A 27936-nucleotide genomic window follows, 5' to 3' on the forward strand; every position below is an offset into this window, starting at 1 on the left:
TTTTTTTAGTTTTGTGATAATCAACAGTTGACACGTTAATCTATGTTTCATCAAAGTTAGGGGAAAATAGGCGGGAGTTGAAACTTATCTATAAATCTAGGTCTTGTTCATCCGCAAAATAATGTTCCCGTTGTTACTGCGAATATTTTTCTCTAATAAGCTATCAATCACAAAACTGCATATCAGCCCCGTCCTTATCGTATTGAGCTTCACAAATTGGCAAGCACCAGTGATTGTTCAGACGGCTTCATTTCGCTTGCCTCCTAAATTTGCAACCCGATCTAGCGCGCTACCAACAATGGAACAAAGGAGCCGGCGGGCGGGTGTTATTTCACACCGACGCCTCTCTGGCCGGAGCTGCGCTTGGTGCGGCTACCGTGCGCTGCAGCGCACGGCTCCCTCCACGACGTTTTCGATCCGGTACTATTGGCGGGGCGGATACTGCCAGCCACATCCCTGTCTGAATCTGCGCCCGCGTCTGTTCCTCGCGCAGAGAGCCCAGCCGACCAGGATGGCCATCACCGCCCTGCTCGGCGACGCGGCCGCCGTCATCAGGAAGAAGCAGCCCGGCCAGGTGCTGATCGACAACAAGGTGTTCCAGCTGCACTACCGCGTCACCACCTTCCTCTTTCTCTGTGGGTATCAATCAGTTGACGCTGCGTGATTTGAAGCCGTTACATGCAGTAAACTAAATTGAATGTGTTTTGGATATTTTTAAGCATTGACGAGTGATTATTGAATTTGCAATACAAATGAGAAACCACTGCATTGTTTCAAGCATCCTACGGAATTGATAGGCCTTCAATCAGCCGTTAATTTCCTAGTTACCGTTGTTTTTTCATCTACTTAGCTTTAATGGTCTTGAGCGTGACAAGGGTTTCTATCTTTTGCGCAGCTTTCTCCATCCTCTCCACGGCCAACAGTCTGCTCGGCGACCCGATGAACTGCGCCTGCGCAGACTGTGCCAAGTCGGGCATTACCAAGGAGATAATAAATACGCACTGCTGGATCACGGGCACCTTCACACTGCCCAGCAAACAGCCCGACAACGACCGACTCGGCATATCAAAAGGTAGGAATGCAGTATTAAAATTAGTTGTCTTTAAAATGGTATGCCGTGTTTATACGTTGAGTGCTTATTGAGCGTTTTTACAACGGTATATTTTGCATCATTAATTAATGATCACCTTGTACCCAGGTGGCAACACAGCCATTTTCGATGCGTAGCAATTCACCAGCAACACAACAAAGCAGCACCGTTTTTGTTGAACTAACGTCTTCGCTCTCCTTTCTGGCAGCTTTCCCGGGTCTGGGCACGCCGAACCGGGGCGAGCTGCCGGCCAAGTACCACCTCTACTACCAATGGGTGCCGTTCGCGCTCTTCATCCAGGGCATCATGTTCTACATGCCCCACTGGATGTGGGAACTGAACGAGGACGGCCGGGTGTTCACGCTCGTGCGCGAGCTCCGGCTACCCACCATGGACAAGGAGGCGCTGAAGAAGAAGGTTGGCGATCTGACGCGCTACGTCACCGAAACGCTCGGCTCCTACGACGGCTACTACCTGCGCTTCGTCATCTGCGACGCCCTCAACATCGTCAACGTCATCTTCAATATCGTGTTCACCAACCGCTTCCTCAACGGCGAGTTCTACTCGTACGGCTCTCGCTGCTGGGAATATTTCAATAACGTCAACGCCACAGTCAGTCCCATGAGCGAGACGTTTCCAAAGCTCACCAAGTGCACCTTCCAGAAGTTCGGCGTCTCTGGCACCGTGCAGAAGCTGGACGCCATCTGCGTGCTGGCGCTCAACATCTTCAACGAGAAGGTGTACCTGGTTCTCTGGTTTTGGCTGCTGACGCTGGCCATAATCACCATCTCAGTGTTCCTTTTCCGCTCGGCGTTTCTGCTCATGAAGCGCTTCCGTCCGGGCATGTTTCAGCGGCGAGCGCTGACGCCACACACGACTGACATCGAGGACGTAGTGCGCAACATCTCCGTCGGCGACTACTTCTTCCTCGGTCTGCTCGCCAAGAACCTGGACATCACCGCGCTGCGGCTGTTCCTCTCGCAGCTGGCACGCGTCTCGCGCAAGCGCCGTCCTCCGCCGACACACCGCGAGCGTCGCCCGTCGCGTGCCGGCGAGGAGTCGATCGCGATGCTGGCGCGGCCGGGCGCGCTGCCGACTCTTGCCGAGCCGTCGGGGTCGCCGGCACCGCATCCCCGCTCCCGCCCCAGCTCGCCGAGGGCGCACCACGCCCGGCCTGCGTCGCCCGCCAGACTACGCGTCTAGTCTGGCAGAGGTGTGTCAAGAGGCTTGTCGGGTGCACATTGCACGTGCTGGTCGGGGTGACGGATGGAAGGCCCAGGAGTGAGTGGGTGTGGTGGAGGTCGATGTTCAGTGGGGCGGTGCACAGCGGACCCGATTTCGTGCAAGTCATCGGACAGGTTTTATTCATCCTTATATCATTTGAAACCGTTATGACTTTGATTAGTACCGGTGCCGTTTCCCAATCAAGCTTTACCAATAAGCTTTTTTAAGCATTTCATCTTAACAACTTTCATTAAAACCTCTCAGCCAACTATATAGCGTTCTGACCAATGACATGTAAACACCCGTCTGCTGTGCTGCTGTGTTTACAAGCGGTGAACCTCGCCTTGATGCGACATTGTCTCTAAGCTAGCATCAGGCAACGTTAGTTTATAAGCTGGTGACGGAATCTCGACGGCTGCTGTAGTGTGTGTCAGTATGTATTTTCCAACAGCACTATTCGCTATGTTGAAAAGGGTGCCAGGCATCATTGTTAGTGCTAGGAAATTGTGCCGCAGTGTACTCGAACGAACCGCGCAATGCATAGGCGTATAAAAAATCGCTAACTGTGCCGTTTTTCGTGCATCGCCACTTGCCAGGGCCCAGGGTTCGGATAAGAATGCGAAGTTCTAACCCTTCGTTGTGTATAACAGCTCTACAACTAAAGTAGGCAAGTAACGGCTCTGGGGCGCAGAGAATAAATCAATCTGCTTCAACGCCCATGCATGATGTTCTCAGTATTAAAGTTCACACAGCCTGCTGTGGAGTGGAGAAACACAGTGTCTTATATACCGATTTCTACGAGTGGATTTTGCTAATAAATCGCTTTGGCCGTGAGTTGTGTTTCTGATGAATTTGGTTTAAAGAAGAGGTAATCATATAGAATGGTTCTCGAATTAAACAGGAATAACATGTTTTTTTGCGCAAGTCATGCTGTTTAGCTTTGGTTTGTACCTAAATGTATTTACAGATCACCCATCCTGCAACTGTAAAGTTTATATCGTAGCAGCACTGGAAAGGGCTGAGATAAAACTGTCATGATGTCACGTCGGATGTGCTCTGTCCGGTGTCTATATGAAGCAACAGTCGAGTTCTGCACGGTCCTGAGATAGCACTGGCCACTGACGTGCACTGTGCAGGCCTGTGTGCAGGCGGGAGGGAGGGTCATGTGACACTACCACGGTTGTTTAGAAGTAAAGCGCCAAATTACATCGCATTTATAGTGATATTTTCAGGCGGCTGGGCCCGTAAATGCTTTGCAGTTGTCAACTCACGAGCTGTTATTGCGTCGTCCAAAATTATACAGGATAGGCAATGTACAAAAGAAGCATACCTATCACTCCATAGAGTTGATGTCGAAAAAGAGGTCGGAACTCTAATCGGATAATTACTGCGACTCCGGCGGAGTGCTTTCTTATTCAACTTAACCCGTGCCCAGCTGGTATGTTTGAACACCCCCCCCCCCCGCGGTTTTTCGCGAATATATCTAAAAAAGGCGGCGCTTGGCACACTTAATTATACATCTTTGTTGCACTTGCTGTAAAAAATTCAAACCAAGGTCACTCAAGGTCAGGTCACCAGGTTGTGTCATGTGACCTCACCTCATAAAAAGTTGCAGCCATAGCTGCACGGAGTGACCGATCGCTTTTAAACTTTCAGTAATTCATAAAAGCATCAGTACCTACTATGTACGGAATGTATACCTCGGAATTTTGTCATCGGTGACCTAACGTCAGGTCAGTTTTGCGCTCTCTCCATTATACCTAAGTCAATGAGCAAAATCTAAAGGCGCCTCTTTAAGACGAACGTAATTCTTAATAATTTCAAACACGTAATTACAAGAAAATACGACACACCGAACCGCAAAATGGCACCCGTGACCCCTCGATATGTCCCTCAGGTCTACTCAGGTCACGAATGGTATCTAACAGTTTTCCGCTAATAACTTCTAATAGAGGCATGCTAAAGCGATGAAAACACCTTACGGATGTGTTGGGTTCGACGACACATATCGACTGATCAGCGGCATGATTATTTCCGGTTAGGTCATGATCTTGACCCCAGGCCAGATTTTTCAGTTGACCTTTCAAGGTCAAAGTACCTTTAGTTCATTCGATGCGTCGTAACGAGAGGACCACGATGCTGGAAAAATAAATGTCGTGCCTTTCTTAAGTCAAAAGTTATTACTGAAAAAATCATTTTTGTAGAAACGTTTTTTTCGAGTTTTTGCCCTCTGGAGGCTAAACCGTTGGTCCTAGGGTCAAATCTGAGTACCTACCCCAGAAAGGGCGTTACTGAGGGGCTTTCGAATGCGTTTTTCCATGGCGCTGTAGCTCTATTGGTTCCCGAGGTATGTGCCGGTGTTTCGAAAAAAAAAATGTTGAAAAATGGCAACATTAGCCTTTAACCTCTGGTGATCTTATCTAAACAAATGACTAAATGTTTTCACTTTTCGTCCTAACTTTGGACGTTTTTTAGAATGCCGTTTACCGCGTGTCGCTACGTGGCCCAGAAGACGAGTTAGAAGGTGTTCAACCCCCCCCCCCCCCCCCCGTTCCACCCCAGCAGGGCGTGTAAATTCAGGACCCCCAGCGGGGCGCAGGTTAAATCATCCTAATAGGTTGTTCGGTGACGTTACTCCCAGTAGTACACCGTCTTTTCAGAAAAAAGTCCCCCTACCTGATACGTCTGTGCCATGTGCTGTTTTCTGTCCAGCGCCCACCCCGGTGCCATGCGAGCTGTTCAGTGACCCGCCCCGGTGCCGCTCGAGATCAGTTCCGCTGCCAATACCCGATACCCAGCTAAGACAGCTGCTTTGTGACGCAGCTCTCCTCGGCTCGCCAGCTGCAGCTGCCGCTGACCCGAGAAACACATGTGTTGCATAGCTGCGTCATGACGTGCCAATGGGAAGGCCGGCTTCTGCGCAGCAGCTGTGCTGCAACGACCCTATGCAAAGTGAACAGCTCGACTGTATACACTATTGTACAGCGCCGGCATGGGGTACTGAGGTTGGCGCCTGGCTGTCAGGGGCGCGGGAAGGGAGAGAGAGGTTCCGTCGAGACGTCGTGCTGCGTCAGCTCTCCAAGCATACAAATGGCGCGTCCCTGGCATATTTGGTCTATCTTGGCAGCGCTTCTATGGAAAGATCGGTCAACAGCTGGATCATTTATGTGGCAGGTGGGATCAAAAGCGATGTAGCTCACACAGCGACTATGGACGCTTGTGGAGGCATATTTATTTCGTTGCCCAGTCCATCTTTCGGAGCTTGACTGTTCACTTACTTCAATCCTGTTTTTAGTTTTTGTTGCGCTCACATGCCGTGCGCGTCCTCAAAATCGTCATATATTAGCAGATCGTACATGCGGGTGCTGAAAGTGTTGCAAATATGGTCGCGATTATCCGAGCACTTCTGCTTCAAACGTGGCCTTCTGCTGGGCGGTGTCTGCTGTAACGTCGCTCTGAGCTTCTGGCTCGGCTCCGAGCTCTCCAATCTCCTGTGAAAGGCTGTGATGGTATTTTACCGCTGCTGCCCGTTGGTCAGCTGCGGAAACCCTTTCCGGCGCAGGGCGCCTTGCCCCCGCGCGGTGTCTCCCCACTGTCCCCGGCGCGTCGCCCATCCCCGCCGCCGCGTCGCGTCGCGTCTCGGGCGGGTTTCCACGGTGCCGTGCACAGCCCGGTTCCAGGGTCGGCGGCCACGCGGCGCCGCGGCAGCGGGCGGGGTGGACCGTGGATCGCTACAGCGGGCAGCATTTGTTGACGGTGGCACTCGGACACTGAGACACCCTCCGTGAACATCTGGGCAGTGGCCGAGTCAGTCGCTGTGATAGAGGCCGGGTCTCGCGTCTGCCCGGTCGCCGGTGTCCGGTGCTGAACCGTGTGAGCGTGCGGGGTCAGTGGTCGGACACTGACCGGCGACCGCACCTGTGGACGAGGCTGGACGCCGCATCGTGAGCCGTCGGCGAGCGGGACCGGCAGCGACAGGTGAGGAGTGCACGGCGCACAACCGGCCGGGCCGCCGACTGGCTGAGCGAAACGGCCCACAACCGGCCACCGACGACCTGTTAGGTAACCGACCACGTCACCGACCACCACCGACCACCACCTCACCAACACGGCACAGAACACAAATGGCCATCGACCAACTGACCCTAGCATGGTGCGCAACCGGCCGCCGACCCACCAGCCACGTCTGACCGGCACACGACCAGCAACCACCTGACCAGCACAACACACAATTGACCACCCACTATACCGCCAGTGCATATAGCAATTAGCACACAACCAACCACATACTCCTACTGTTTTAGACGTTCCTTTAAGATGTTTATAAATCTACCGATAGACCTAAATTAACGACTTTAGTTATGTGTGTGGGAATATTCATGTAAAATTTGAAAATAGTTCGGTCGTTTGGATGGCTGCATTGACTTCGTGTCATACCATCGCAACTGTCGCGTCCTGCCGTCTGTTTATCGTGTTCGCTGTTTCGCAGTTGGTGATCCCTCGTCGCTGATCGTCGCTCAGCCATGGCCCTCACCAGTCTGCTGGGGGACATTGTGAAGGTGGTGAGGGGCAAGGGGCCCGGCAGTGTCAAGATCGACAACAAGGTGTTCCAGCTGCACTACCGCCTCACAACGTTCCTTTTTCTGGGTACGTGACGAGTATTTGGCGTGAGAAGAAAACACGGTTCGCCCCGTGAAATAAGCCACAACTTTATGCCCGTTTCGTTACCAATGTCATGATTTAGATGTGTTAACAACGGCACCAAGTAAACACGGCAGCGTGTTTCTTGTAACATAAACGACGTAAAACACCACAACAGAATGTTTTTTTCGGGCACCCATACCTTCATGCATTGTGAATACTTACCTACTAAAGCATCTAATACAACATTATGCAGTACGATGTCAAGGTGACGAAATGCTAAGCTAAACAATGACATTGCAGCATAAACAGCGCTGTGTGATCCCGAATGTCGCGCCCTCTGTCACCATGCAAAACCAAAGTGGAGGCGCTGATGACTGAGTGGAGCTACACATCACCACCGAGTGAGGCTGTGTGTCGTCACCAAATGACGCTGGACCACGACGTGCTGCAGGTTTCTCCATCCTGGTGACGGCCTACAACATGCTCGGAGAGCCGGTGTCGTGTGCGTGCGCCCAGTGCGGCAGCAACTCGATCCCGCTGAACGTGATGAACTCGCACTGCTGGGTGACGGCCACCTACACCATCCCTTCCGACCTGGAGAGGGTCGGATTCAAACCCGGTACGTCATGTCTGTAGGCCACACAGAGGACAGGAGCGCATAGCGCGCAATGGGTTCACCGACTCCGAACTGTATAGACAGATCCTTGATATATAGGCTTGTGATTGGGAGCACACATCAGTCAGCTTTAGCTGATTTTATCGGATTTCGAAATCAAATTGGCTCAAACCTCCGATTTGCTCGCGTTTTCATCTGTGTCTATGATAAGACATGACTATGAGTGTCACCGACCGCCCATGACTTTTCAGTCCATTCCTCTCACGACAGTACCTATCTGATTTTCAACTCTTCCCCTCTCCTCGTGTTTGCCCAGGTTCAACTAACCTGGGCCCGGGCCGTCACGAGTACTCGGAGCGCGAGTACCAGACCTACTACCAGTGGGTGCCGTTCATGCTGGTGCTACACGGCGTGCTCTTCTACGTGCCGCACTGGCTATGGACGCTCAGCGAGGACGGCAGGATGGCGGCCATGGTGCAGGACATCCGGCTGCCCGTGCTCGACCGCGGCGTCCTCAAGGCGCGCGTCACCAACCTGGCCGTCTACATTCGCCAGACCATGGGCACCTACCAGGGCTACTTCATCCGCTTCGTCATCTGCGACGCCCTCAACGTCTTGAACGTGATCACGACCATCTACTGCATTGACAAGTTTCTAAACCACAAGTTCCTGGGTTACGGTAACGCGGTGGTCAGCTACCTGTCCGACGGAGGTCAGTTCAGCCCGTTCACCACCACTTTCCCGAAGCAGGCCAAGTGCGAGATGGAGTTTTTCGGTCCGACCGGGTCGCGGAGCAGCGTGGATGGACTGTGCGTGCTGGCTCTGAACGTGCTGAACGAGAAGGTGTACCTGGTGCTGTGGTTCTGGCTCATCTTCCTGTCGGTGCTGTCGTCGGTGGTGTTTGTTGGCCGGCTGGTGCTGATGCTGGTGCGCGCCTTCCGCGTCCCTTTGCTGCAGCACAAGGCCCACTTCAAGTTCGGCTCTCAGATGACCCGCGGCGTCAACTCGCTGGAGGTGGGCGACTTTTTCCTGCTCAGCCTAATGGCGCGCAACATGGACGTCACTGCGTTCAGGCTGCTGCTGAAGGCGCTCGCCAAGGAGAGCTTCCTCGCCAGCTGCTCAGACCTTGACGACGATGACGAAGAGTCTGAGGCTACGGAGGAGATGCCGATGAAGAGGAGACCCGTGATGCGCATCCTCTCGGACAATACGCCAGTAGAATGAGGCGCGACCGGGAGTATCGGAAAGAGCACTGCAGGACTCGGTCAGCGGGGAGACGCGGGGTCTAGAGCGCAGTGGCTAAATCCTCTTCAGATTTCCTAAGCTTCCGGGTGATGCCCAACGAACGGTATGCATGCGCGCTACACAGATAATCTTCGACAGACTGCGCAACTGGCTACGCGTCATATAAACGGTGTAGTTTATTAAGTTGCCAACGGGGATACTCTGCTTCCTTCATGTTAGTGCCTTCCCTGCACGATGGCTGTGCTATTGTGCATGGTACATTGCACGACACTTTGTGTGTCAGACTGTGTACAAATCAAACGGCATTAAAGTGGCTTGTACCGCACAGCAAGTACATATATGTATAGTGCGTTTATTGGGTTTTACTGTGTTTCCATAGTTGTAAGAATATTACTGTCTTCGCCATCAACACATGTTTCCTCATCTCGCGTCTAGAAGTGCCCGTGTCAGTCGAGAGATGTATTGTTGATGGCCAAAACAATGTGGTTTTATGTGAGGCTTCTTGTTTGCTCGCCTGCTTGCGAAGATACCTTAACCCTAGAACGCCTAGGGGGGGGTTGTATCAACCCCCCCCCCCCCTGAGGTTTTTTCGAAGTGCACGCTAAACGGCTTGTCGTAGCGGGCTGAAATTTTCAATACCCTCTGGGGCAACCTTTGCGCATCTTTTGCCGAAAAAAATTGATCGGGTCATGTCAGGTCACGGAGTTATGACGTCATAAGAGGTACAGCCTCCGGCCGGATTTTCACAAACTGAGTGCCAACGCCCGAGGTTTCCTGCCGGTGGTACGGACATCGGTCGATGGATCGTGATGAAACTTCCCATGCATGTTGGGGCAAGTATTGGCTATCATATGGTATAAGAAATTTGACCGGGTCAGGTCAGGTCACGGAGCTATGACGTCACAAGAGGAACAGCGTCCGGTACTATTTTTGAAAAGCGCCCGAACCACTATTTTGCTAATTCTTGTCACCTCAATGGGAATATGCAGCAATATTAGCTTCTTTAGGGAGCAAATGGACCTCCCAAATCCAAAAATACAATCAGATTTCAAAAATTTAAATTTTGATTGTTCGAATTTCTGCCGCCGACTGTGACCTTGCCGACTTCCGGCGCTCCCAACGCTCCATTTTTAGAGCTAGGGAAACGAAATACATACCAAACGATAGAGAATTGATCAAGGAACACGATAGTGAAGGTTTCAAGTCGATATCTCCCACCGTTTTGCCGCAATCGCCGCCGAAAGTTGAAAAAAGTCTATTTTTCCGAAAATTTGACCTTTGACCGGTCAAAAGTAGGTCAAATGTTGACCTAGGACCAAAAAATATACCACCAATCGCGAGATCTCGTTGAGAGCAATCCGTTGGTTTTTTCCGCTAAGCTCTACGACCTTCCGTTTCGAAACGCCAGGGGGGGGGGTCGTAACAACCCCCCCCCTGGTCGTTCGTGTTATGAGAAATGGCCTGGTCGTGCGAGGGTTAACCCTCGCATGTGTGCGGCGTTTGCCAGCTTCTAATGTGTAGGGAGGGGTCGGTTGGACCCCCCCTTGCCGTTTGGCCCCTGATCGAGCTAGAGCTTCGCGGAAAAAACGAGCGTGTTGCCCGTGACGAGAGGAAGCCGATGATACCGAATTTTAAGGTCCTAGGTCATTGGTTGACCTTCCAAGTCAGGTCAATGACCCAAAGTCGGGAAAATCGGGACCTGCTAGAAAGTCGTGAAGTGTGGCTGCTAAGGGGTTTTTCGGAACGCTGATCACGAATATCGTGTTAGTTTTGATCACAGATGATGTCTTTAAGCATTTAGACCAGGTCGGGTCAGGTCAGGTCAGGTCAACCAGTAGGCGTCGTGACGGGTATTCGTAGTACGTGTCAACGGCCTCTGACAGCTTCGTAACATGTTACGAAGTCACCAAAACTACTTCGTATATGTTCAAATGGTTGCTAAATTCGAATTCAGCTCCAAAAACTAGCCTAGAAACATCATACATGTAAAACTCGAAAAAGTGAACTGAGGTCACCAAAGGTCAATGACCTGACCTGACCTTCAGGTGACCTTGACACCCACCCTAATGCATGGGAGCAACATCAAATCACATGTTTGAATGTTTGAAATCACGAAAAGCTTGCAAACGCGCGGCTAATGCGAGCCGACATACGCGGAATCGCGATTCCGGCCAAACATGGTCTCGGAAAAAAGGTCACGGGTCAAAGGTCATTTGGGTCAGGGTCATGAAATTTTCAGGGTAGGTGTAAAATTGATCAATGCGAGGGTACTGAAAGTTTGGTCGCGATCGGCCGCCTTTTACGCGAGTTATTCGCGAAAAACCATGGGGGTCCATCCGACCCCCCTACACATGCGAGGGTTAAGGATGTTGCATGTTGCATCAGCATAAATAGTGTTAATTGTATTTCAGTTGAGACAAGTATAATAACACGGAAAAAATGATAGACGAACGCGGATTTAGCCGAAACGCGTTCGTCATCATTTTTGTTCCGTGTTATTATAATAGTGTTACGTGATGGTCGAAGGGGTGGTTCTTTCTAAGTTGATGGGACTGAGATGGAAATCTGTTCTAGGTGTCCCAGAAATGTTGAACGAACTCATATCGCTTGAGGCTTAGGAAAGGTTTCGTAATGTTTTAGAAATGTTATGGCAAGTTTCGATTTGTCGTTAATATATTTTTTCTACATTTTATGACCTGCAGTTTGTGTTCAATGCAATAGATCGGAAAGGAAGAATGTTAAAACTTTTGAAATCATGTTTCTCGTTTACTAAGATGGTACCTACGTTGAAAGTCACATTATATGCATATACCTACAGATATTATACCAATTAACATCGAAGCTATGTGATGTCATGTCAGTTCAATAAGTTTCTTTTCGTATTGATTGTTCTGGTTAAAGTATATAAAATGGCACATTTCAATGATATTCATCACGACTTAAGAATATGAAAAATAACAACGTGATGAACATCCACGATACTTGTTCGACCGAAGTCTAACGTTATGTCAATTTACATAATACAGCGGCAAATTTAATGCGCTCCCATTTAGCTGTTCGGTCAAAAGGTACTGTGTATGTATCTCAATAATGCCCGGTGCCGCCACACCACTACCGTCTCTGAAACCGGCGCCGATGACAGAGCCGTACACTGGAACCAGACAGCGGCACACACACCGGAAGCGCTATCGCAGCGCTTCCGCTCCAGAATGCCCTGAAAGTCTCAGCTAGCCGGCTGATCAGTCTTTGTCCAGCCTCTGCTCCTGCGCAGTGAACCAGATCACCCAGCGAGCGAAACAGCGGGAGCAGCTACACACAGGTCTGAGACCCAGCAGAGGTGAGGACTGAGGAGAGATTTCTGAACACGGCTCACTCTGCCTTCATTTTCTTAGGTTGTCTGATGACATACAAGGAAGCGTTTGGCGTTTCCTTGTATGTTTTCCTTGTAGGTTGTCTGATTCTGTGTTTATGTTCATTTTGAGCTCGCCTGTCTGGTGGGATATATTTCGTTCCCTGTTGATGATTTCGCAGTCGATCAAAAAAAAAAACTATTTGGATGATAGATGCAATGCTCAAAACCATTTGCAGGCCGGGCCCCATATCAATTTCATCGAAGCGCCATCTAAAAACATTCAGCCATGCTGCTGGGAGTGTTCACAAGTCTATACGACATCATCCGGATCTCGGGATCCGACAAGCCCACCGTCGACACCAGGGTGTTCCAGCTGCACTACAAGTGGACCCGGCTGCTGCTCTTCGTCTTCTGCATCATCGTGTCGCTCAACTCCCTCATCGGTGAGTGTCACTCAACTCAACTCCCTCATCGGTGAGTGTAACTCAACTCAACTCCGCCATCGGCGAGTGTCACTCAACTCAACTCCCTCATCGGTGAGTGTCACTCAACTCAACTCCCCCATCGGTGAGTGTCACTCAACTCAACTCCCTCATCGGTGAGTGTCACTCAACTCAACTCCCTCATCGGTGAGTGTAACTCAACTCCGTCATCGGTGAGTGTAACTCAACTCAACTCCCTCATCGGTGAGAGTAACTCAACTCAACTCCCTCATCGGTGAGTGTAACTCAACTCAACTCCCTCATCGGTGAGTGACTCAACTCAACTCCGTCATCGGTGAGTGTAACTCAACTCAACTCCCTCATCGGTGAGAGTAACTCAACTCAACTCCGTCATCGGCGAGTGACTCAACTGTTGTTCAAATTGTGACTTGATTGTAAAAAAAGATTAGCACCCCAGTGTGCTACTATACAGTTGTCTTCGTTGTGTTTACTGAAAATGTTGACCGGTATTGCATCCACCATCAGCCACACACTTCTTTTTCAGTTTCCATCTCTGATTCTGATTCATACAAATCGGCTAGAGAACATATGCGCAAGGATAACATAAAGTCGGCAAAGCTACACTATTAAGAAAAAAGGCTTCGCTGATAGATATTCCTGCTTATCCTTCTTTGTAAAGCTGAGGGTCGAGACGTCCCTAAAATAGAGCCCCATTCAACCCATATTCGGAACACATCGGATGGATTTAAACTCGCACATGACCGAGCCGTTGCAGTAGAAAATACGCGGCGCAAGCCACACGGCGGCACTCTTAGGCGTCTCGGTCTAACCCTGTAAGGTCAAGTAAGGTCACGGGCCCCATATCTGCGTAGCAGATTGTGGCCCACCCAGTAAAGCAAGAGCGCTGAAATTGGTACCAAACGACTCACCATGACATTGATAAATAGGAAGAAGTTACTTTTCCCGTCACCATGATTTTTACCTCTAAAGGACACACGATGACCTAAGGTCATTTACGGATCGTCGGATCATGTCGACAAAATATATGTACATCGTTCGTTACTATACAAAAAGGAATAATTGCAACAAAAAGCCCGAGTCACTCAATCACGATACATGACGAGAGATAGAGACATTCTATTCTGGCAAACTGCTATTGACAAACCGCTACTGAATGTAGCCCCGTTGGACCTGGGAAGCATGAAACGTCAAAAAATGACAAGTGACTCAGAATTTAGGTAGTTGATCCGAAATATCCCGAACCTGCGCTGAACGCGGGTTGAATATGGGCTGTCTGGACGGACGTGGGGCCGAGGCTGTCGCGCTGGCTGCCGGACGAGGGCCGGCGAGTCCGGCAGTGACATCACCGCGGACTTCCCTGGGGCGCCACTGCCTGGGGCGCCGACACCCATCGTGAGGCAATGCGGCGTCTCAGAACGGTGTGACGTCATCAGCGTCACACAGCCGTCACGGGTCGACGAAACTCCCCCGCTCCACGGAATGGCGTGACGTCATTTACGTCACAGAGTCGTCACGTGATATCGCTTATCGTTGAGTCGTGACATCCCGAGTATTTTTTGAATCGCACTCATGAGATCTCTATCACTCTCACGCTCCCTCTCACACCATTTTGAAGAAATAGCACCAAAATGGCCACTCATGAAAATCACAAATCAAATTAGTAACCTAACCATTCTACGTTAGTCAGGGAAATGACTTAGATAGATTGCAACCGTCCCCGGCCCACCTCCAGTCCACTGTGGTCTGTAACTGTCTGTTCTTTTAACCTCGTCCCATTATTGTGGAATGTGAATTATGTAGTATCTGCTGTTGATCCCATAATCCCGCGGTACCACGGGATCTTGTTAAAATAATTTAATGATTTTTACATAATTCCTTCCAGGCAAGCCGATCGCCTGCACGGGAACGGCGGAAGCACGTCTGCAGGAAGTTATGCAGACCTACTGTTGGATCACTGGCACGTTCACGTACGAGAAGTACTTCAGGGACAACCAGATCGGTAAGCCACTGACAACACTTCCCGTCGTAACAGTCTAACCTGACGAAAACAATATGGCGGCCAGCGCACCTGTGGCGCACTCGTGCCTCGCATGCAGATGTCCCGGTGATCGGAATAATAAATGTTTATGGTGGGAATATCACCACATGAAGAGCTAGGTCACACCGATCCGCTGAGTTTAGCATTCATTGTTTGTACCTGTGAATCAAGGTTTTAAGCTATCACTTTATAAACAGCAACGCAAAAAGCACAAATGATATTGGATATGTCACGGGCCCATCTGGGTATTGTCCCTATTCCCTGGGCTTAAACTTGAAATCCTTCCCTTCAGGAGCCAGTCAGCTGACAAAGGTGGGCGTCGGTCCCGGCCATCCTGAACACGACGAAAAGAAGCACATCACCTACTACCAGTGGGTGCCGATCGTGCTCTTCCTGCAGGGCGTGCTGTTCTACGTGCCTCACTGGATCTGGAAGATGTTCGAGGACCATCGGATCCGCCACCTGATCGAGGGCATGGTCGAGGCCCGCATGGAAGAAAAGAAGCGACGTCAGCGTCAGGCTCTTGTGGTAAGGTATCTGGTCGACAGCAAGGGAACGAACGAATGGTACGCCTACCAATACGTCTTCTGCGAGATTCTCAACTTTGCCAACGTCATTCTGAACTTGGTGCTCACCGATAAGCTGCTCGGAGGAGACTTCTTCACACTGGGCACGCGTCTCATCAAGTACGATCCGGAGGACCCGACCTCGGTGGACCCTTCGCACTACACCTTCCCCAAGCAGACCAAGTGCACGTTCCAGTATTTCGGCGCGTCCGGCACAGTGTCGACGATCGACTCCATCTGCATCCTGCCCATCAACATCTTCAACGAGAAGCTGTACGCGATGCTGTGGTTCTGGTTCGTGCTGCTCGGACTGGTGACCGGCTTAAACCTGCTCTGGCGGCTGGCCATGATCGCCTCACCGGTCCTGCGCGTCTGGGTGCTTCAGACCAAAGACCACACACACGACGTCGGCAACATGAGCGTCGTCACAAACGTCGTCAACGGCATCAGCTTCTCGGACTTTTTCTTCGTGTGGATCTTCACTAAGAACCTGAACGGGCTGGTGCTGTTCGACTTTCTGCGCGAGTACTCGGCAGGGGTGGCCGAGGACCTCGCCCCCAAGCGCCGGCCGCGCCTCTACCCGACCCTGCCGCACGCGATGCAGCTGCAATCGCTGGACTCTCCGGGCGGCCACAGCAGCACCGCCCCGGACTTCGAACTCCGCAAACCTCTCACACCTTGCGATGACACCGATCCCGTCTATAGCTCTGTGCTACCCACCAAACGACGCCAGTGACCACGCCTGGCCCGGTATTGATGTCACAGTGTCGCCGTAAATGTTATAGCGCTGTGTATGTACACGCTGTAACGCGGCATCAACCGCATGACTTCTGATGATTTTAAATGAGAAATACCGGTCCTGTTTCATATTTGTTAACTTACGCATGATGGCGTAACTTGACAGGTCGTGCATGGCATCTGATATTTTGGCAAGATATCCACATAAGATTTGATGTGCATGTGATATGGTGCGACGTTTAGGTGTGTAGTACATTCAAAAATGCTGGCATGATGTCAATAATGCGACAACAGTAGTCTCGTCTGTAGATTGTTCTTCCCAGTATTGTATTGTAGGCATTGGATCAGTATTGTAGATCTTCTCAGTTCTATCGCGTGACCGACTCATGCCATTTAAATGGCAGGCGATCCTGAACCGGCGCGTGTGGTCTCATGCAGGTCGTAACCGTCAATTGCTTTCGTCGCCGATAACGAAACATTGCTAGGACTATCCCTAGCAATATTCGCTAAGACCACGACAATGTCTCGCAATCGCTCCACTATGCCAATGACATAACATCGAATGTCATAGCAATATTCGCCTAAGACCACGACAATGTCTCGCAATCGCTCCACTATGCCAATGACATAACATCGAATGTCATTACGCTCAAATATAGACCACTCGTGGTGATGATAAATGTGTCTCGAGTCTGAAATATCCATTCATATTCTAGGTGAGCGAATTACAAGCTATCCATGATAAACCATAAAATAAAGTAAGAAAATTCTAGCCATTCCCTGAACAATGTGAGTCTCTTTAAATTTGAATGATGTATGGAGTATGGAAGCCATGAGTGTCTTCATAATCTCAACCAACACAGAAAGCGGGAGGGCGTTGATGTTTTTCCCACGTGAGGTTTTTCGTAAACATCGCTAGGATCTGACGACCCTCAATGGATCTGACCAGGATCTGACCAAGATCTGACTAATGCCTGAAACAGACTCTTTCGGCGTTCAGGAAATCGCATGCGAGAGCCGAGAGCCTATCGAAATACATGTAAGCACGCTCGCATCAATCGCACGCACGCACCTCCCAGATGCGATTGATGCGGAAAGAATTATAATGTATTTGGATAGGCTCTCGCATGCGATTTCCTGAACGCGGAAAAAAGTCTGTTTCAGCCTTAAAGGAAGACTGCCACCTTCAAAAAGTTTTCTCAGATCGGCCTATGATTTATTCCCTGGACAAAACAAAATTTTAGAATTCACCTGACAAAGTATCATCACGTGAATCGCGAAAAAAATTGTCGATTATCATACAATTATCAATCGGTTAATGTCTAGCGACAATGTTTACACATCACTAGACTTCAAGGTCATAAGATTATTACATTTTATTTGAAAAAGTAAGGTATTTTATGATTTACTAATATATGATTTCATAAGAAATTGGCCATGTTTAATTTATTTTGCATTTAAGTTCGTAAAACATTTAAAAATCATGGCTCATTTGGAATGGGTCTGGCCCATGTTAAACCCCATTTCCCACACTTTTTTGGAAAAAATGAACTACTGAATATATAAGTTTAACTTTTATTTTGACACTCCAAAATTCTTCTCTGATCTCGAAACAATCAAAGTTTTGACATATATTTACCAAAAGATAAGAAAATTCATGTTTCAAAGTTATCAATAAACAGTAGAGATGTCGGTTTTCTTGGACTAAAAAAATGGCATCAAACTGAACTTTGGTCTCCGATTTCTCGCAAACGGGTTCGAATTTCGGAAAACCGACTTCAGTCTGGGACATAGGTGGCTCAGCTCTAGTGAAAACCGTTTTGTGGAAAAAAGGTGGCAGTCTACCTTTAACAGTAGGCACATCTTCGTGTTCATCGACCAATGGAGGCACAAGCAAACAAGCAAACAAACAAACAAACAAACAAACAAACAAACAAACAAACAAACAAACAAACAAACAAACAAACAACAAACAAACAAACAAACAAACAAACAAACAAACAAACAAACAAAACGTGTAGGGGAAAGACCATCTCAAACATACACAATAAAACATTACAACCAGTCAGGTCATCGAGTGGGTAGGGTAGACCGGGGCAAGTCGCCCCGCCGAGGTAAAACGCCTCACCGATGTTTCTCGGAACTGGCAGGGTTCTGGGGAAACATCATCTCTTCTATAAAACGTGCACTATATGATCATTATATGAGCAGACTGGAAAGAAATTGTGATGACTCTTTCGGGAGATATAGCCAAAAATGTGTTTTTTGAGTGATTTTTATGTTTTGTTGTCAGATTATGTATCATGGCGTTCTTTTATGGTCCACATTAGGTTAACGACTTTTATGTATTTTGAACAACTATTGTCTAACGCTTATCATGCCGGGTTGGTTCGTGTTAAATTATGTCTTGCTGGAGTGCAAGGCGTTGTTCTCTGACCGAACTACGTGATGGGGTAAAACGCCCCAGTAGGTCGCGGGGCAAAAAGCCCCTGGGGCGTTTTACCTCATGTGTTGTTCGGGCTACCCACTTCCTTATGTTCGGTAGCTGGCGAACAGTAAGTTTCTATGCCTTTATGTGTATTTTTCTCGGCAACTGGATGGCAAAGGAAGTATTTTGTTAACATTTGCATTGCAATAATTTATTACTTGGTCTTATGAGGTAGGTGAAAAACCTGCTCATACAATAGTGTCATAGCTGAGCACCTGACAGGATGGAATGTGCTAACTTCAGTGCCGTGCCTCCAGAGGTCTAACGGACCTCTCACATAAGATTTAGCCAACTACCATGTTAAATCTTCAATCTAAAGTATGGGGCTACTTGCCCCAGGCCGTGGGGCGTTTTGCCCTGGGGTTGGGGCAAAATGCCCCATTTGCAGTTGCTTCACAAATCACTTCCTAGCTTGGAGTCCGATCATAAGTGAATCAATTTGAGGGGTGCAATTTAAAGTAAAATGTCCAAAGAACGCATTGAGCACAAATTTGGCCTTCCAGGTGATGTGGGACAAAATTTATGCAGCGAAATAAATTATCTGGGGCGTCTTGCCCCAGGCTACCCTACTGGCGCTACTTTATAGGTATGCCATGTCATGTTTAACCGAAATACAAATGTATTTCGGTTCTACATGACATAGCATACAAAATAACGCCAGTACCTACTCGATGACCTCACTGTATGGGAGATCTTCTCAGTTCTATCGCGACTGAGAATGGACTTTGTAGACTGACTTTGTGACCTACTGCACATGACAAAATTTGGTGAACTGTGAAGATTCCTTTCTGCTCGATTGAACTGAAAACTCTTCCCCGATTTCGGACGCTTCGGGACGAACATAGGTATGCTTCAAATGCCCCCTTCTCCCGATTCTGGCCTGGGGCCAAAGAGCAGACGCCCAACATCACGGCTTCAGACATGGGGGCGTTTGTATCGTGTAGCCTGTGAGTGACCGCCTTTGCTGCTGCACTCAGCACAGTGTTATCGATAGGTACTCAGAAGGACGGGCCGACAAACGTCACACTAAGAAGGCAAAGCCTGCCCGCTTTCACGGGACGCCCGAGGCTTTTACGGAAGGGTCCTTGGCGTGCTGAGCCCACTGCGAGAGCTCGACGACTTGGTGCATTTTCTCATTCACCACCCTCATTTTCCAGTGGTCAATCCAGACCACGATGGACGATGACGTTCGCCGACCGCTGACTCTCCGATGGGTGGTCGCTTAGTGTCGTGGTGTCGTCAGTAGAGATAAGTGTGCGGCGCCGGCGTCACCCTCAGATCAAGAACTAGGTCAGAGACCCACAAGTTGCAAAGTGTTAGGACCAGGAGCCCGTCCTGGAGGAGACCGACAAGGAATAGCCGTCCGGTACTTTTGGCGCCGTTTACCTCCACCGACGACGGTCGGTGACGCAAAACGCCGGGCCCAGTCCCACCGTACCAGGCAGGGGTACCGGGTAAGCCTATCTTCTAGAAACGGTGCTGACTCAGGGGTTTCAGTTCTAGAATACGGTGCGGTCGGCGTGGACGTTGCAGGCACAGATGATGTCGTATGTCATCTCGAACTTCTCCGCTCTGACCGTTTACGCCGGCTTCCGCCTTCACGCGAGGATTGCATTTGTTCCAACCTTCCTGCTTTCCTGGATTTGCCTGCCAAGATTTTTGCGGATTGGTCCTTCCGAATGCTCCGCCATATGCGATTTCAGTTCGATGTACCTACCTAGTTTGGGATCCTTTCCGACTCTGGAGATCGGACGGCTCTTTATGAAATCGTGCCGTTGGTGTTCGTCTTGATGCGACGGTGTGGCGACGCGTGCGGCACCGGACTCCGGCCGTCGAGGAGTTGACCAGGGCTCCAGCCCTTCGGGTGCTATCTAAGTCCCACAAGAGGTAAGTCCCCACAGGCCACACCACTTACCTCCAGAAGGCGAGGTCCAAAACCAGGCTGTCGCAGGGCACCTCGGGGCGGGGCTGGCGAGGGTGTCTTTCCGCCCTTTCCGATGTCCGATGTGACCTGTGGGAGATCAAGGCAAGGCCGATCAAGGATGCGATTTCGAGTGGCCATGGCGCCAGGCAGGCAGTAGCGGCGGAATACCTTCAATTAAGGGGGGGGGGGCACTGCCACTTTTGGTCCCATTCTTTCCATGCAACGCGAACGCCCATAGGGCTAATGTTAAAATGTCAAAATCAAGGGGAGGCATGGTGCGCCCCGGTGCCCTTCCCCCGGTCCAACGCCTATGCAGGCAGGGATAACAGGAGAAAGGGCATTTTATTAATTGTAATAAGTGAGTGCCACACCTCTGCACTTCAGGGTGGAGGGACCCACAGATTCGTCAGACGTCCAGACGCCAATGGCCATTGGCCAATGGCCATCCTCTTCAATCTTCACCTCTCTTTGGCCGATTCCAAACAGATCAATGAAGGGGAGGTCACTATCCAAGGCTGGTACCTTTGAGCAGGACTTCCATGAAAAAGTAAGCATCTTACGTCACAAGCCATTTTGAATTAGAATAGTTTCTCTCACTAGATTTAAAATTTTACGAAAAGTCTATCATAAAAACTAGAAACTGCTATGAATCGAAAACTTTTGTAGCTTATTTTTCTATATATTTTGATGGATCAATTCCAAATGAACATTTTTACAATGCACTGCTACATGACTGCTTCTATCATTTTTGATTACGTAATTTGTTAGAAAGTACTTTTTGTTTTTTGATGCTAACAAGTATCCTTGGTGCGATTGCAGCGCTCAGAACTTGGCGCGCAAGGCTCATGGCCAAAACAAATGGGGATGGGAGGATTTGCGCGTCGGATAACGTGTGCCTTCTTTGAGTTTGTGTTGTTTTCATTAAACTTAAACATTGCCTTTCTATGATGCTTTTATTCAGAGGAGTTAAGCTTGCACTGTGGTAAGTTGAAACTGAAACTCCTGCTGCATTTCGTTTGAAACTGGGTCACCGATTGCCCAGCGCAATCAATTGATGAGTATATGTTTTGCTCCTTGTTTTCACAAATATTGAAATGTGTGGATACCTTTTGCACTAATATTAGAACAATATTTGCACACTGAAAATGTTAATTGCTTATCAATAAGGCTTCAGTAAAACTTCAACTTTCTTAGGTAGTTTCAAAGGTCACACAATTTCTGAAATAATTGATCAAATATTTCAGGCATAAATGCTTCCAGAGGTAGTCTACCATTTGAAATGAACAAAGAAACCAAGTATGCCAAATTTGGTGAGCATGCTGCTGTTCATAGCCATTTGCCATGCCGATTTGGAATAAAATAATTTTTCAATGTGACGAGTCTTCAGCGTCTTTCTGGCTTATTTAAGGTATTGCTTGCTTTTCCCAGAAATATTCATGTTTGGTACTTATTCTTCTATGGGAATGCTCAATAGATTAATCTGTTGAAACAAAATGTCATTTGCACTTTGTTTTACGAAAGAGTTCTGCTCTAAAATATTTTTGTAGGATTATATGTGCAGTGAATTGTCATAGTGAATGATTTATTTTTTTAGTGAATTACAATTATCTAATTTTTTATGGCCTGCATTCTAAAATACCAAGAACCATTGCAAATTGCAGCTTTTCTACCCAATACCCATAGGTCAGACTCTTGTGAATGACCTGTAGGTCATTCACCAGAGTGAGACTTTTAACCATTTATTTCTTGAGTGGCTGTGATGATATTTTATAATCATATACCTAAGGGAAAGATAAAGTATAAGTTAATCAGAAAAGTCTTTAAATCCATCAATTCATCTATCAGGTTATTATACGGATGTCATTTTAATAGGAACCCTGTTGGATGCTGAGCATTGTTTAAACAGCCATTCCAATCCTGATATTTCAACTAATGGTGAAACTTTGATAGTCACCTCATGCTGCTTTTTGTTATCACTCCCCAATGATCAAATCCTGACATTTCTGAAAGCTAAATGTCCCTCCTAATGGTATGTTAAGTCTGGAATTTGATCCTTACTGCAACTGCTAGTGCTGATTTGTATATTTCAAATTGTTCTTAAAGGATCTAAAGCACTAAGTAGAAGCTTTAGGAATGAGCTGCTTATAACAACTCCTAGTCCCAAAAGCTATATGTATGGCTAAATGCAGTTTTTCATCCTGCCTTGGCCTTAGCACAGCAGGAAATATTTGCAAAAAGTGATCAAGGTTGAATTTTTAGTGGTTCATTTCATTAGCTTTGAGGCAGATTAATTGGCAATGAGAAGATCTATCATAGTTAGTAGGGGGTTTGTACTTTTTTTTTTGATTTTGACTTAAATGCTGCACAGCATTCTACTGCTTGGTACCTTTTCAGATGACATCGACCAAGATGAGTGATGACTGTTCTTGTGATTGGGAACAGCACAACTATAGCTATGACGTGTTTCAGATGGATCCCGGCGCCGACGAGCGCTCCGCGTTCCCCAGCTTCGAGCTGGTGGAGCGGCTGGACAGTCCCAGCTCCAACGAGCGCAACACCAACACGCTCTGCTCCAGCTCCGAGAGTGACGTCATGAAGACGCCGTCGGCGGGCGGTGACACGCCCAGTGCCGGCGGCGACTCGCCGGCCGGCTTCTGCCCGACACCGGGCACCCCGGCGGCCGAGAGCCGCGCGCCGCTGCCGCCGCCCGGACCGGGCGTCTCGCCGCCGTCCGCAGCGGCTGGCTCACCGCCTGCCGCCGTCACCGCCTCCCCGCCGGCGATGGTGACGGCGTCCCCGTCCGCCGCCACTGCCGCCGCCGTCCCGCCGGTGGTCGCCGCCGGCCTCGGCTCGCCGCCGCTGGGAGCGCCGTCTCCGCCCGCTCCGGGGGTCCTGCCGCCGCGGGTCCTCGAGGATCAAGACGCCATCGCCGCGTCACCGCACCGCGCGCCCGCCTGCGACTGCCTCATGTGTGACGCCACCTTCCACCCGCGGCTGGGCGAGGGCCTGCGCCGGCGCAGCGGCAGCGGGCGCGGCGCTCGCACCACCTACCACAGCCAAATCTCGCCAGACGCCGGCTCCATCAAGCTCAAGATCCGGGTACAGACGCTGGACCCTGCCGATGACGTGTCGCCCGGATCGCGGCGCCGCCGGCGGACCGACTCGGGCGGCGCGCCGCGCGGCAAGCGGCGGCGACGCTGGCGGCGGTCGCGGCTCAGCGACGACGAGGACGAAGAAGATCTGGCGGCGGCGCCGGTGCGACGTCGCCGCTCCAAGTCGTCCTCGCTGGCCGCGGAGGAGGAGGAAGACCCGGACCGACCGCAGGGGCCCTGGGCCGACGGCGTGCCGCCCGAGCTGCTGGAGCGCATCTTCGGTGAGGTGGTGCGCGCGACCGGTGCGGTGCCGGCGCTGGTGCGCCTGTCGCGCGTGTGTCGCTCGTGGCGCAGGGTGGCGCTGCTGCCTGAGCTGTGGCGCACAGTGGACCTGGCCACCGGTCTGATCCGGGATAAGATGCGACACGAGCGGCTGCTCATCTGGCTGGCCGAGAACCGGCTGTCGAAGACAGAGGAACTCAGTCTCGGTGAGTGGGCCGGTGATAAATGGTGGCTGGAGGTGGTTGTGTATTTTGAGGGATCTGCAGAGCGAGCTACCGAAAATAGGCGGTGGATTCCTTGTGATAAATATGCGTTCTGGAGATTTTGACCCTACCCTATGTTTCCATTTTTAGCTATTGTCATGCCCCGAAAAGGTTCTCCTAGAAGTGACTTATATCTGCCGTATTTCGCAGCAAATCCGCTTTTTCAAAGCATCAAGTTATTGCAGTTTATCTGTCTGTTTTTGATCTTGTTTTTGAGCATCACGAATATCTTTGATTTCTATCACATGTTGTTTCTGAACCACTGGCTGCGTCTCTGTCCAGGCTGACCGTGTCACCCGCCCCCTCTCCCGGCAGCGGGCTGGTCGTCAGCGCTCAGCCCCCGCTCTGTGCCAGTACTGGTGAGCCGAGCGCCCCAGCTGCGCTCGCTCTGCCTCTCGGGCTGCCGCAGCCTCACCGGCGAGGAGGTGGTACAGCTGGCCGGGCTCCAGCACCTCTCGTCGCTCGACCTGTCCGACCTGCAGGCGAACACGACCTCCGCGCGCGCCGCGGTCGGTCCGCACCCGCTCCAGCAGCTCAGCTCTCTGCTCGGGCCGCGACTGGTCAGCCTGACGCTGTCGCACAACTTTGTAGCCGGCATGCAACAGATTCTGGCGGCGCTAGCGGTGAGTGGAGAGAGGACTTACTTGTGGAACAGTGTCTTATGCCTAGATATGATTCTGTGCTAACATGGCCGCTCTTGCTAACCTAATTGCACTTGTTCGGATTTTGTTTTGGGTGTTATTGGGAAATTTGTCCTTCACTTGGGCAAATCATTACCTACTACATCTACATTCTAGTTTTCGTTACCACTATCTACCAATGAGGCATTCCAACTGAAATTGAAGCTCTAGCTCTAATTGAAACTCTAAATTGAAGTGAGTTATGTCGGTTTTCCATTTGCTGTGTACTCAGTTGTCTGAATGTAACTGAGGTTGGCCACATGCCTTTCTGTCTCACCAACTAGTCTAACATCGAACCCTGACCATCGCTCTCCATACACAGGAGCACTGCCCAAACCTGGAGGTCCTGGACCTGTCGAACATCACTAACGCCATCCGCGACATCGTGCCCGTGCGCGTGGAGCGGCTGCAAGAGGGCTGTCCGCGACTGCGCGTGCTGCGCTGGACCAACACCGAGCTGCGGCTGGCTGACACGCCCCTCAAGGAACAGGTGCGACCTCTGGCGCGGAGTGGTTAGGGGGGGGGGCGGCTTGATATGATGAATCGGCAGATATCTTGGCTCGATAGGTTTGGGGCTTTTGGAATGTGTGGAGGCGATTAGGAATGTTCGTGGGAAAGTTGGGTACATGGATCATGTCTGTATGATGGTTTGTAAAGATTGCAGCAGGTACCAGTGTTGGAATTTCGATGTCTTTCTCGTGAATAGTCTGACTTGTGAGATGTCATTTATGGTCGCTTTTATAACGCATGTCCCACTGATGGTTCACGGTCCCCAAGGTTCGATCATAGGGCGTGGGGGGGGGGGGGGGGTGGAGCGGGTAACGTTTTAATATTTATCGTAATGTCGAACCCGTTCACTGGCCTCTCGTCTACTGCCGTTCCCTGACGACCCCTCCCGTCCCCAGATGTCCTCGCAGGGTTTTCCGGCGCTGGAGGAGCTCAGTGTGGCCGTGCCGCGCGACCGGCACTGGGGTCTGGACGACGCCGGCGTGGAGCGCCTGCTCAAGGCGTCCAACCAGCTGCGGCTGCTGGACGTGCGCGGCTGCCAGCGGCTCTCCGACTCCAGTCTGGTGCGGGTGCCCGCCTGGAACCTGCAGCACCTGTTTCTGTCCGGCTGTGACGCCACCCGCTCCTCCGCCGACCGACTGGAGCTGGTGGTGCGCAAGTGGCGGCACAGTCTGCTGGAGCTCGACCTGAGCGGCGCGGCCAACCAGCAGGCGCTGGACGCGGCGCTGCTGGCGCTGGCCGAGCGGCCCGACCCCGGACAGCCGCCGACGCCGCTGCGCAAACTGGACCTGTGCGGCGCGGCCGGCACGTTCGGGCCCGTCTGCCGGCTGGTGGCCGCCTGTGCCGAGCTGCGAGAGCTGAACCTCACCTCGTGCCGGGCGCTGCCGCGCGGTGTGAAGCGCGTCTACCGCGGCCCGGAGCTGGAGGCGCTGCGACGCGACATCGCTGCCGGCAAGTTCAACGAACAGGCGAGCGAGGAGGCTGGCTAACTGCGCCTGTGGACGCGCAGTGAGTCTGACTGCCGCCGGTGCCGGTCGCCGTGACCCGGCGCCGTGCACCGTCCTACTGCCAGTGGCTCGGCGGCGCGCTGGGCGGCTCCCCGCGGCCGCTGCGCCTTCCGCGGCGAGGCCAGTCGAGCGGCGTCCCGTGGCGGACTGGCTCGGGACGGGCTGACACTCCGGCCTGCACACTCGAGCTAGGCTCTAACTGCGACCTAGCCGCGTGTGTGCCGCATATGAGCCGCACATGAGCTGCGTTTGAGCCGTGTTTGAGCTGCGTATGAGTCGTGTTTGAGCTGTGTTCGAGCTGAGTTCGAGCTGTGCATGATTGACATGTTGACCTGCCTGCCCGGCGTGTTCTCTATGAGTGAGGACACCCAGCCTGCCTAAATGGGACGATATAGTTGGCCAGCCGGAGTGTTGTTATATTATTATTGTCCGTGGACATGTGTATTGTGTATATATGTCGGCAATGTGTTTGTACCGGCCTCTTGTGCGCTTGTGACAGCTGTGTGTAGCTTACAGTATGTGACCGCCCGGGGATACGGACTATCACATGACTTGCGCTGCAGCTATCCCCTTCATTTGCCTGTGTTCCCACATTTCTGCTCAGACATAAATCACGACACTTTTTTACTTTTATACGTTTTACTTAATTCGGTTTGTTGTGTTTTTAAATTATTTACCCAAAGGGTCTATAAGGTCTAAATCGATCCGTACCTATTGAGGTTGAAAGCTCAGGTTTGAGAATGCACCCACTGATGTCGTTTTGTATCTACTGCGTTATCTGCTTCCTGCGTTGAGGGTAATTCACAGTATGGTTCGGCTCTGCCGCACAAGTCCGCTTCGCAACCGGCTGGGTTGTGCCTGCGCCTCGATGAGCTCTAGTTGCTGTGCGGCTTCATCATTGGATTTTGTCGTGACGTTGACCTGCTAGTGTTGTAGTGATGATCATTTAATCAGTTGATCAAATGATCAGTTGATTAGACTGCTATATTAACATCTGAGATGAGCTACGGACAGTCCGATAATTGAGGGGGATTGTGTTTGCAATAGGTGATGTGTCTCGTGATTGTGGCTTAATCGAAAATGACATCTATTTCCATGATTTCGTAGTTGTGCTAGCGTTTTATCATGCAAGTAGGAGGCCAAATGCTTTCTCGCGGAAATCCTGTGGAGTGTAATCGCTTGTCTGTATGCATTTTGTTTTGCATGGACGAAGCCAAATCATCTTTCTACTTTCGCCCTGCCGCTTGTTTTAGTGCTTCTTTTATATGGATGCAATTTGTCACCGGTTCATTTGGTGCTCAATGTCTGTGTTCTGGCGGTAAATTCTGTTGTTGGCTGTAGTCTGACGGGGTATGTCGCGGGTGAGCTGGGCGGGTGCTCGCCCTGGCAGGTCGACACCGCCCGCTGCAGAGGCGGCCGGCGCGAGCTGCTGTACAAAGCGTGTGTACAAATGTGAATAACCGTGTCTCGTGTTGAGGACCATTGCGTTCCAAACGTGGCTCCTGAATACGCGCGCGGTTGGAGGACGGGGTCGTTACTAACTGGCAGACAGCCTGGCCGCTAGCACGATATTAATATGTCTGTTTAAACGCGCGAATATATCTCGGAATCTGGTCGGAGTGTGGATGCTGAGTGGACACTGGACGGACATGCAGATTGAAATGTGCACGTTGGGTCGAAGTGAAGATGTTTAAACGAATTTGAAGATTTTCAAAA

At 50.6% G+C, this 27936-nt stretch overlaps 4 protein-coding genes and 1 long non-coding RNA gene across 5 annotated transcripts; 4 read left to right on the plus strand and 1 right to left on the minus strand.

Moving 5' to 3' along the window:
* Positions 1-182: 182 nt before the first annotated feature.
* LOC122371516 lies at positions 183-20859 on the minus strand. Its single transcript, XR_006254749.1, has 3 exons — positions 20761-20859; positions 20381-20476; positions 183-633 (listed from the first exon to the last, which is right to left on the minus strand). It is a non-coding gene; the product is annotated as an uncharacterized LOC122371516 (long non-coding RNA).
* Positions 506-3148, plus strand: LOC122371513 (innexin inx2-like). Its single transcript, XM_043347890.1, has 3 exons — positions 506-635; positions 896-1072; positions 1299-3148. Exons 1-3 carry the CDS (start codon positions 512-514, stop codon positions 2291-2293), a joined length of 1296 nt encoding a protein of 431 aa, XP_043203825.1. The 5' UTR covers positions 506-511; the 3' UTR covers positions 2294-3148.
* On the plus strand, positions 5317-9316 carry LOC122371515 (innexin inx2-like). The gene is made up of 4 exons (XM_043347892.1): positions 5317-6292; positions 6804-6961; positions 7410-7577; positions 7891-9316. The coding sequence occupies exons 2-4, from the start codon at positions 6838-6840 to the stop codon at positions 8796-8798; spliced, it is 1200 nt and encodes a 399-aa protein (XP_043203827.1). The 5' UTR covers positions 5317-6292; positions 6804-6837; the 3' UTR covers positions 8799-9316.
* LOC122371514 (innexin inx3-like) lies at positions 12027-16661 on the plus strand. Its single transcript, XM_043347891.1, has 4 exons — positions 12027-12156; positions 12408-12614; positions 14518-14634; positions 14966-16661. Exons 2-4 carry the CDS (start codon positions 12458-12460, stop codon positions 15973-15975), a joined length of 1284 nt encoding a protein of 427 aa, XP_043203826.1. The 5' UTR covers positions 12027-12156; positions 12408-12457; the 3' UTR covers positions 15976-16661.
* Positions 20860-21212: 353 nt separating the features above from the next.
* On the plus strand, positions 21213-27833 carry LOC122371520 (F-box/LRR-repeat protein 6-like). The gene is made up of 5 exons (XM_043347897.1): positions 21213-21371; positions 22859-23969; positions 24342-24649; positions 25029-25196; positions 25612-27833. The coding sequence occupies exons 2-5, from the start codon at positions 22859-22861 to the stop codon at positions 26200-26202; spliced, it is 2178 nt and encodes a 725-aa protein (XP_043203832.1). The 5' UTR covers positions 21213-21371; the 3' UTR covers positions 26203-27833.
* The last annotated feature ends 103 nt before the right edge of the window (positions 27834-27936 follow it).

The sequence above is a fragment of the Amphibalanus amphitrite genome, unplaced genomic scaffold, assembly GCF_019059575.1.
Source record: "Amphibalanus amphitrite isolate SeventyFive unplaced genomic scaffold, NRLGWU_Aamphi_draft 001251F_arrow, whole genome shotgun sequence".
Lineage (NCBI taxonomy): Eukaryota > Metazoa > Arthropoda > Thecostraca > Balanomorpha > Balanidae > Amphibalanus > Amphibalanus amphitrite.

Excerpts from the sequence above, each read along its gene's own strand:
- LOC122371513 (XM_043347890.1), top strand. The coding sequence starts at position 512 with ATGGCCATCACCGCCCTGCTCGGCGACGCGGCCGCCGTCATCAGGAAG. Across the intron at positions 636-895 it reads CACCACCTTCCTCTTTCTCT|CTTTCTCCATCCTCTCCACG; the intron begins GTGGGTATCAAT and ends TCTTTTGCGCAG. Across the intron at positions 1,073-1,298 it reads CCGACTCGGCATATCAAAAG|CTTTCCCGGGTCTGGGCACG; the intron begins GTAGGAATGCAG and ends CCTTTCTGGCAG.
- LOC122371515 (XM_043347892.1), top strand. The coding sequence starts at position 6,838 with ATGGCCCTCACCAGTCTGCTGGGGGACATTGTGAAGGTGGTGAGGGGC. Across the intron at positions 6,962-7,409 it reads CACAACGTTCCTTTTTCTGG|GTTTCTCCATCCTGGTGACG; the intron begins GTACGTGACGAG and ends GACGTGCTGCAG. Across the intron at positions 7,578-7,890 it reads GAGGGTCGGATTCAAACCCG|GTTCAACTAACCTGGGCCCG; the intron begins GTACGTCATGTC and ends GTGTTTGCCCAG.
- LOC122371514 (XM_043347891.1), top strand. The coding sequence starts at position 12,458 with ATGCTGCTGGGAGTGTTCACAAGTCTATACGACATCATCCGGATCTCG. Across the intron at positions 12,615-14,517 it reads GTCGCTCAACTCCCTCATCG|GCAAGCCGATCGCCTGCACG; the intron begins GTGAGTGTCACT and ends AATTCCTTCCAG. Across the intron at positions 14,635-14,965 it reads CTTCAGGGACAACCAGATCG|GAGCCAGTCAGCTGACAAAG; the intron begins GTAAGCCACTGA and ends CCTTCCCTTCAG.
- LOC122371520 (XM_043347897.1), top strand. The coding sequence starts at position 22,859 with ATGGATCCCGGCGCCGACGAGCGCTCCGCGTTCCCCAGCTTCGAGCTG. Across the intron at positions 24,650-25,028 it reads AGATTCTGGCGGCGCTAGCG|GAGCACTGCCCAAACCTGGA; the intron begins GTGAGTGGAGAG and ends CTCCATACACAG. Across the intron at positions 25,197-25,611 it reads ACACGCCCCTCAAGGAACAG|ATGTCCTCGCAGGGTTTTCC; the intron begins GTGCGACCTCTG and ends TCCCGTCCCCAG.